The sequence below is a fragment of the Epinephelus lanceolatus genome, chromosome 4 (genome assembly GCF_041903045.1).
Source record: "Epinephelus lanceolatus isolate andai-2023 chromosome 4, ASM4190304v1, whole genome shotgun sequence".
Classification (NCBI taxonomy): Eukaryota; Metazoa; Chordata; class Actinopteri; order Perciformes; family Serranidae; genus Epinephelus; species Epinephelus lanceolatus.
Window position 1 is genome coordinate 46,480,747 of NC_135737.1, and position 9,684 is coordinate 46,490,430.

A 9,684-nucleotide genomic window follows, 5' to 3' on the forward strand; every position below is an offset into this window, starting at 1 on the left:
GAAAGGGGCTCAAGTGGCCCGTGCCGTTGTGAGATTTTTTTTCTTGCCAGTGTTTGCTTGTGTACCAGTCCGTCTCCACGGGACCCGGTAAACTCAGAGGTTTTGCAGGTCCGTGAACGCAGCACAGGTGGAATTCTTTGGGGTTTTTTCTCAGCAGCAGTTTGTGGAGTTTTGAGTCATGGGGTGGATAATTGATCTGTCAATCTAATCAGATCGATGGATGAGAGATGCGGAGTGAAAACAAACTTTAGACCTAGTGTACTGAAGGTCAAGTTTTGCTATTTACCTATAGATGTCCCAACCCGGTGCAGGACTCTGATCCACACCTGGTTGCAGCTGAAGTTTGCATTTAACATCCTCCTAGTTCACTTAATCTTGCATTTTCATATATAGTAGCCAAATCTGTACACTAACAGTATGATAACCACAGACAGGATAAATTCAGCTTGCATGGCCTCAGCATCACCCTGAGAGATCAGTTCCAGGCCAGGAGGAAAATAGTTTGGCCCAGATCGTTTGGCCCACCCAGGCTGGTTTGGAGGAAAACACCAACAGCCCTAATCTGACAGCTTGACAGAGCGAGGCCTCCAACACAAAGAGCCGACATTGACTATGAAAGGAAGACCGTTAGAGAGAGAAAGAAGATGAAAGGAGAGAAACAAGAGAGGAAAAGAAAGAGGAGGAGGTGGCCTCTCCTCCCTGAATTCGCAGAATATCATCAGGATGAAACACTCAGGAATTCCAGTTATTTTACATCCAAACAAGTACTCCAGTTTGTAAAGTGGAAGTTTAGAGTTAAACTGAAAACAGGGATAATTTAAGGTGTTTCAACAGTTACTCAGGACGTTTAATCTTGTAGAAGTTTATCCTCCTTAGATGTACCCCGCCAAAATTCAGCCTTGGAGACATTTTAAAACAATTTCAGAAAGAACAGCCCTGTTTTTATCTCAGGTGACGTCCATGTTTGATTTTATTTTCCACATTTTGAAAAGTTTTCAAGTGGTTAAAAGGGGGTTTCTGTGGTTAAAGGAGGCTTCATCCATCTGTTGTCTCTGCCTGCTTATCCTTTGATAGGTGCCATAGGGCGACAGGTGGGGCACACCTGGGCAGTTTACCACTCTACTGCAAACCGTCAACTACTAACACCTGCAGGAGTCTCCACATCAAAGATATGTCAAATATTATATAATAATGGGCGTCCAGTGGCTCGGTGGTTAGCGGGTGTCCAATGTGCACCCAACCCTCCCTCACACCCAAGTCTGTCCCATCAAATAAAGGCAAAAGCAAAAGAATCTAAAATAAAATAATAGCAATAATTTTCTGCATTAAAATGCCTTAAAATGGCCATGTTATATTTTGGTAAGGTTACATTGTCCCTAATGTTTATGACAATGTTCAAACCCAGAGATCTCTATCACTGTACTCAAGGACACAGTCCGTCTCATTTGGTCGCCTGTCAGTGGCCTCATATCCACTTTGCATAGGCATCTGCCAGAAGGTTTCTTTAATTGACTTTTTGTCTAGTTTGTGGAGTTTTGAGTTGCGGAGTGGACAAATGATCAGTCGATCCGATCAGATCGATGGATGAGAGGAGCAGCTGTTTGTGAGTGAAAGCAAACTTAAGACCCAGCGCACTGAAGGTTAAGTTTCACTCTCACGGCGCACCTGATGTATGGGCCACCTCCAAAAACAGTAAATCTGAACATGGCAGTGGATGTTTTCATCTTGTTGACCTGACACAAATAAGTGAATGTGTTGGGAAACCCTGTGAAGTTACCAGTGAGCACAGGAGGAAATGTTAGACAAAAACTCACTTTAGTTGATTCTAAAATCATCGTACCATAATTAGACCATTAGAACAACAAAAAAGAGCCCCTTATTAATTCTGAAAATCTGTTTGGCCAGTAAAGGGGTGAAAATGGCCACCAAAGAATTTTAATTTTTATCATCACCAGCTTCCTCCAGTCAGGATGACAAGCATTCCTCCTCCTCTCCATCCTTTTCCTGTCATCCTCTGTCCATGCACCCATCAGCCACCCTGAGACATCACTTCCACTCCTCCATCCTCCCCCATCACCACCACCTCTCCTCCTCCCCCATCCACCCCCCTCCAATTAACATAATAAAAGCCCGCCTTAATGTTTCCCCCTCCTCCCAAACACACACACACACACACACATCACAGAAGGCATCCACACATACTGACGAGGCTGACATCATTGGAAAACACTGCAATATACTGCATACCAAACACACGCGCACACACACACACACACACACACACACACACAGTGTTCCTGTTATAGGGTGTCTTTGGTTCGGTTCCCAGGAGGTTACTCAACAGCCACACTTAAACATCCTCTTCCTCAGCAGAGTGTGTGAGCCTGTTTATACCTGGTGTTAACGTCTTTCAGTGACCTCAACTCTGCCAAGACATATCGCCGTTCACATCTTATCTGTTGTGTCTCCAGCCGACCAGCTTTTGTTACTGCTTACATCACTGATGCAAGAAGGTTTAAGGGCCTTGTGCACAGTTATTAGGTACACACTCTTGCTAGCTGCTCGCTAGTCATGTTAGCGGTTGTGTTGCTACAGCTGGAGATGTGCCCGTCAGCAGGATTCAACACGTTTTCTTTCCACATTGTTGTTGTTGCTTCCCGGCTTGACTGTCCTCCTCACATTTCTTCCGTCCTCCTGCGTGCTGACGTGCAACGTATCCCGCCTCTCATTGGCTGATGCTCTTTGTCAGAGCATGCCAGTTTTCTAGCATGCCAGATATCCAGTTCGAGTCACAGACGAGGGGGCGACTTGCTCGTAGGCTTGTTCACACATGAGGACTCATTGTGGCAGACTATCTGCCGACTCACCTCCGACCCAAGGTGGCTCTCAAGATCCTCTGCGACGTCAAAACAGTGGTGGAAATTGTGTACTGTGAACCAGGCTCAAGCTTAAGTTATCTTTGGGTTGTGGACAAAACAAGACATTTGAGGACGTCATCTTGGGCTTTGGGAAACACTGATTGACAGTTTTTCCCTTTCCTGACATTTACACTTCAGTTCAGTTTTATCTGTAAAGTCCAATATCACAAATCACAGTTTGCCTCAGAGGCTTTACAGCATATGACAAAACTCCCCGAAAAAAATGCTTTAATGGGAAAAAAGTGGTAGAAACCTCAGGAAGAAGGAACTCTAACTATTGGAGACAAAATTCATCATCTCCTGCCCTCATCTGGCACCAGTCTACCTTCAAGCACAGGGACCTTAGACACAACTGTAAGACCTGATGTATGCTCTGCTCCGTGGCTCAGCGTGGTTGTATTTATGTTTTGCCACCAGCAGAGCTGCGAGCAGTCTCTTTCTACATTCACTCCGATGACAGCAAAGATGCTGAGCAGGCAGGGCACACTGAGCATTACTTTCTTCACCACAGAGGTGTTCATTAATACTGCAGCATGTGTTGGTCAGCCGTTAGGTACTGATCGCTGCTCTGCTCGTTAATGTTTGTAGTATTCATGAGATACTTTACGTTCGCCTCGCAAATGTAGTTATCTAGACATTGAATTAAAAAAGAAAAGCTGAATTACAGGTCAACTCGTGTCTGAGCTGTAGTGTGGAGTTTCACCTTTTTAGCTCCTTCAACATCATGTTATTAATAAACATTTAGATAATCAATTATTGACATTTGTGCATCGATGCTGAAAAGCGATGCATCTTAGGATCGATTTTTCCCTCACCCTCAGTTTGAATGTTACTAATACTCACAGTATCTGTTGGTGGACTGTCCAAACAAAGTGTGCCTGACACATTTTGATATTGCTCAACCCTTGATCAGATAGTTTCTGATTAAACTCTAAATTTATTTATTTGTTGTTTTAGACAAAGGTCTTGTGAAGATTCTTTGTTCGCATCAGTCACACTGCCTCGAAAATTTACTCAAACACGAGCACAAATGAAAAGTTTATCCTCCTTATTGACCTGTAACTTATTAAGAGATTTATAATTTGCTGTAAGAACTGATGGAGCTCACTTTGATCTGTGTCAAGACTCTGAGTGTGTTACATCCGTCTTCTCCAACCTTTGCTCCACCTCTGATCTTTATTAACCTCCCCATCTGCTGGCACATACACATACATGTACACACACCCACACGTGTGAACGCGTCAGCGCGTCATCACAGCAGGACTCTGGCAGATGGCTTCTGTTTCCTGCTTCAGCACGCTGCTATGAACTCTGGGGTATTGAGTCCCCTGGGACCAGAGTGTGCTAGCTTCAGCGTGTGTGTTTAAAGAGAGTTTGAGAGATGGAGGCTGGAGAGAAGCGTGCGCCCGCGTCTGTGTATCTATCGCTATTGTGCTCCTATTTGCAGTAATGAGCCTGCGGCCCCATGGGAAACGAAGTCTTTATTATTATTAGTCATTAGCACGTTGACAGCTGGAGGTGTTAATAGCAGCAGGACTTGGCTGTAGCTGCTTATCAGCAGCATCACCATCAGCAGGTCGGCCTCATTGATCAGTTCGGGGGCTGCAGGTCTGATCGCAGCTCTGATGATGAGAGATAACTGTGATCAGCTGAGCCTCGTGGCATCATCCCGACCAATCAGCTCGTCTAGCTCTGCTCTCAAAGTGAAATGAGCCATTTTACGTTTGGGGCAGCTTCAGATGTGCTTTGTTAGATTTCCTCAGTACCAGTTATTTCAATTCAAAGCTCTCCACGAATGCATCCTGTATTATTACTTCATTAGTGTGACTTGTAGATGACTACAGGACATAAAGCTCTAATGTTTAACAGACTGCTTAATTTTTTGGCCTCATACAAATTCAGTTGATTATACTTGACATGAACGTGTCCAGAAAGGCCTGAAATAATGTCTTTAAAAACAGACCTCTTGCAGATTGCCGCAGGAGATCCTTGTTTGCATTATCCTATTAGAAAAGATCTTAGAAAATCCAACCATAATAGACGGAGTATTTGTTCTTTCTGCAGCTGAGGGCTAAGGTCTCTGTTCATCATCATGTCATGACCTTAAGTTACCTTATGTGTCTTGCAAATGAAGCATTTCGCCATAATTACACTGGTATTTCCTTGTAATGGCTGCGGGAGATTGTTTGTGTAATCCTAGATATATATATATGATGATATATGATCAAGCATTTATTCTTTTTCTGTCTTCTGTCTTCCCCCACATCATGGCCGTATGTTAACTCACTTTACTTTACATGCTGTGCAAACGTAGTATTTTGCAGGAATTACACTGGAATTTCCCCAAAATGGCCGCGTTGCATCGTTGTTTGCATAATTTTGAATACACTTATCTAAAATAAACCGTAATAACTTTAAAGATCATTCTTTTTGCACCAGAAAGCTAAGGCTCTGTCTTCCCCCACATCACACCATGACCTCATGTTACTCTATACCATACTGTACGTGCTGTGCAAACGTAGTGTTTTGCAGGAATCACGCCAGAATTTCCCCCAGGTATTTCCCATAATGGCTGCGTTTAATTGTTTGCGTAATCCTGTATATATTCATCTAAAATAAAAACCATTATAACTGGAACATTTATTCTTTCTGCAGCAGAAGGCCAAGGCTTCTGTCTTACGTGTCATCACACTGTACGCTGGTAAAGACATCATTGCGCCACGTTATGTGAGGTGCACCGTTGCACTCTGCTCATAAATGAGCATATCTCAAAAGCTAAATAATCTACGCAGTGCAAATAACTTTTGGAGCATTAAGAAATATTTTGTTTATGTTTCTAAATCCCACACCCAGCCTCCTGCCCACAAGTAGTCAGCATTAATCAGTCACATGAACATTGATATTCAGTATTTTCACCTTCAATTTGGCTGCGTGTCAGAGTCCAGACAGGCTCCTCAGATGTTATCAGTGATGGTGGCTCCTGAGGGAGTTGTAGTTTTTAGGACCCACTCAGACTACAGCTGTGCTCATTCTGATTCACCTCTGTTTTTATCAAAAGGGATCTAACCACTTTAATGTTGAACTCGTTTGTATTTCAGTCAAACCTGAAAATGCAGCAGGATTGAGATGTTCGTTGACCAGTTTTCTCTCTGTTCTGTTTCCTGTCAGATCCTCCCGTCGTCCAACAGTTGAAAAGAACCTACAAATACTTCAAGGACTACAGACAGGTGAGTGGGCGTCAACAAACATCATGTGAACATGAAATAGAATAACGACTGAGGACACACCCTTAGGTTATTTTGGTTTGGTTTGTTTTTTCTCTGGATATTTGGTGACAGATGTGTAGTTGTGTGTGGGTTTTTTCCTCAGGCCCATAACAATATGTTTAGGCTCTTCTTGCTTTATGAAGAAATACACAACTCCCTCAACAGAATTTATTCAGTGACAAAGGTGAATTGTATTAGTTTGCACAATATTTATTATAAAATATACTATGGTAGGAGTTTACAAGGTGGCCCGGACAAGGCTGGATTTTCAAAATAAATGCCCTAGATTGAATCTATTTTGAAATTCGACCTCTCTTCATACTTTAATCTACAGGCTTCTTTTAAGCTTTTAACAGGCCAAAAAGTAATTATATTTCTCCTGAACATTTTTCAATAAACTACTACTTATGCATATTTTCAGCTACAGAAATCATTCAGGTGTCAAAATGTTATGTTCCCTAATATTAATTATCTTTATTTATTATCATCGTTATTTATGAAGCACTTTTCAAAACACAGTTACAAAGTGCTTTACAAGACAACAAATGAAACAAACAAGTCATAAAAACAACCGATAAAAACACTTTGTATGTAAACTGAGGGAATAAAAAACAGTTCAAAGGAACTTAAAACTCATGTAAAATCAGGAAAGGCTCTCTGATATGTCTCTGTATGTTTTAAGAAGGGACTTAAAAGCGATCACTGACTCGGCCGACCTGATTTCCTCGGGCTGATCGTTCCAGAGCCTCGGGGCCCTGACAGCAAACACTCTGTCCCCTTTAGTTTCAGCCTCTGGAACAGACAAAGGACCTCAAAGTACATCCTGGTGTGTATGGTACATAGAGGTTGGAGATTTAGCTGTTAAAGAGACCATGAAGTAATCAGTACAATCTTAAAATATATTTGAAAACATACTGTGAGCCAGTGAAGAGACTAAAACTGGACTGATGTCATCACGTCTCTGGCAGCTGAATTCTGAACAGTCTGGAGTCGATTATTAGATTTTAGATTCAGGCAAGAAAAGAGACGGTTGCAGTGAACTAGACGTGATGAGATGAAGACGTGTAAAATTGTTTCTGTGTCTTTAAAAGTTAAAATGAATCATATTATTGAAATATTTCCAAGATGATAAAGACATGATTGCACAAGCTCTAACTTTAGGCTCATGTTCATCTTCAACTTCTTTTTCTACATTTTTTGCTGCAGTTGAGTTTCTATCTTTTCTAGCAAAGTATTTCAGCTCTTAATCTCTTGGAGTAACACAGTTAAACTTCAAACCCTGCCAGTTTCACAATTCAGTGAAGTTCTGTGTATTTGCACGTTAAGATTCCTGTATTTTTAGTTATGCTTTACAATTTCAGCTGTCAGCATTCACACACATTTTCTGCAAGAAATGCATTTCCTTGTTATTTTTTTGCACATACATGTGTATAAAAAAGACAGTAAGAATCTAAGAAGTTGTAAGACACCTCTCCTATAAAATAATAATCATACAGAAATGATTAGCATCAGATTGCGCACACAGATAGCATGCTCACAGTCAAAATTTCTTGCAAAATTTTCTATGTACACACTTTTATATACTTATTTTTATACTCATAAATACATGAGAAATGATTATTAATAATAAATAAAATATTTTACAAAATAGTTTTAATATCATCAACTGTTTTCAAATGAATTAAAGCGAGCAAATGAATTACAAAATAAAATAGCTGAATGAATTTAAAGAATTTCGGAGTCTTTGGATGAACAACCTCAGTGTCAGCTGACAAGTTTAAATATTATCATTATTGCATCAATGAGCCGTCCCCCACATCAGGACATGCTCTCTGCTTCTTTCACTTTTACTCTTCCGTCACACTCATAGCAAAGATGATTCACAAAAACATTTTTCTTGTGTGCGTTTTTTTAGTAGAATCATCATAATGAATGGTGATGGTCTGAGTAAGACGTTACTGTGGAAACACTGGATGGGAAAACGTAAGAAAAGTGAACCATCATCTTAAAGGAGCTATACCCAGGCTCAGATTAGAGTTTTGGGGTTTTCTGTAGCACCTTAAGGGAAGTTGTGGTGTTGATAAGTTTCATGATTATATTTTCTGTAGCATATCTCAATGTGGGCTTACCCATCTTCCTGTTTGGGTTTTTCAGAGTCGTAATATGAGCTAATTTTGGCTCAGAAGAAAATATCTATCATCTCTTTGATCTTAAGAATTTTCTCAGACTCGCCAACTTCCTCATCTCACTCTGAAGGTGTTGTGAAAAAGAAAGAAAGTATTCTTTACGAGCAGATGTTAATTAGTCTGAAGGGTTCGATTTGAACATGGAGAACAAGACCCTGTATGATGGTCAAATTGAAAGAGCCAAAGATCCCTCTGAGAAACAGTTAAATAAGAACAGAGGAAATCGGCAATTATTGGTTAAAGAAACTGGAAGCCCAACATTAAAATGTTTGCAGGTTCTGGTTTCACTGTTGAGTGCACAATAATGCCTCTAACAAAAATTAACTTAAGCATAGCTCCTCTTCAAACTTCACGTTAGAAACAGAAGTGTCAGGTTAGCACTGCTGGAATATCAGCTGAGCAGACTGACAAACAGCAGTTTATACTAAGGCTGTAATCATCCAAAGACAGTCTTGGTCAACTGAAATTCAACCTACTTTTCAACCCAGCAATTGGTCGATGAGAAAGAAAATGATGCACGTTATCTCTTAGTCTCGCCACCAGACAATCAGAGATCTCCGCCTTCTGATAGTCTGGGGACACTCCTTTCTTAAGTGTGTTTAACACACCGGAGAAAACGGCCGGCAACAAAGCAACACCTCTTGCATTTTTTAAAAGTACACACCCTCCCAGAAATGTGCTCTCCCCCTTTTCTCGTCCGCAAGGAAACAAACACACAAAGAGCTTGAAAATGGATGCCGAGAGATTTAACTCCATTTTATCAAACGTGTGCTCAGTCCACAAGATTGTGGAAATGAAGGACTTACAGCGACTTTGTTTAAAACTTTTAACGCAGTCGGACTATGTTTACGAGCACAAGAGTTCAGCGAGCCACCAAAGGACCGCCCTGCAGATTTACTATTGGTTCTGCAACATAGAGAGTTTTTTTAAACTCTGAAATTGTATCCGCCCATCTAAACACAAAACCAGGGAGAAAGACATCAGTCTTTAGTTAAGCAAAGCATCTAAAGACTGACTTGTGAGTCTAGTTATCTCTAGATTATCTAAATCGCCACAATGCACTCTACCTGGTAGCATTGTGTGTCCACCAACAAGATGTTCCGATCAGATGTGAAAGGTGAAATGTGTCTGACTTTGGGTAAAAGGTAAAGACCAATCGTAAAAGGGTCTATAGACATTGCTGCACATAACTGTTAAAAGCTGCAAACTCTCGGCATTGATAGTGCACCCAGAAAAAAAGATGTTTGCATTGCACGTTTAAACGGATATCTTAAAACTAAACATTTCAGCAACGCTGTGGTTAACGTGTGGTTA

At 41.0% G+C, this 9,684-nt stretch overlaps 1 protein-coding gene across 1 annotated transcript in view; it reads left to right on the forward strand.

Annotated features, from left to right (window-relative positions):
* Window positions 1–9,684, forward strand: part of timm50 (translocase of inner mitochondrial membrane 50 homolog (S. cerevisiae)) — a 50,272-nt gene that overhangs the window by 24,895 nt on the left and 15,693 nt on the right. The window contains exon 5 of the mRNA XM_033630273.2: window positions 6,087–6,145. Coding sequence (XP_033486164.1) covers window positions 6,087–6,145 — 59 coding nt within the window. The remainder of the gene's footprint in view (window positions 1–6,086; window positions 6,146–9,684) is intronic.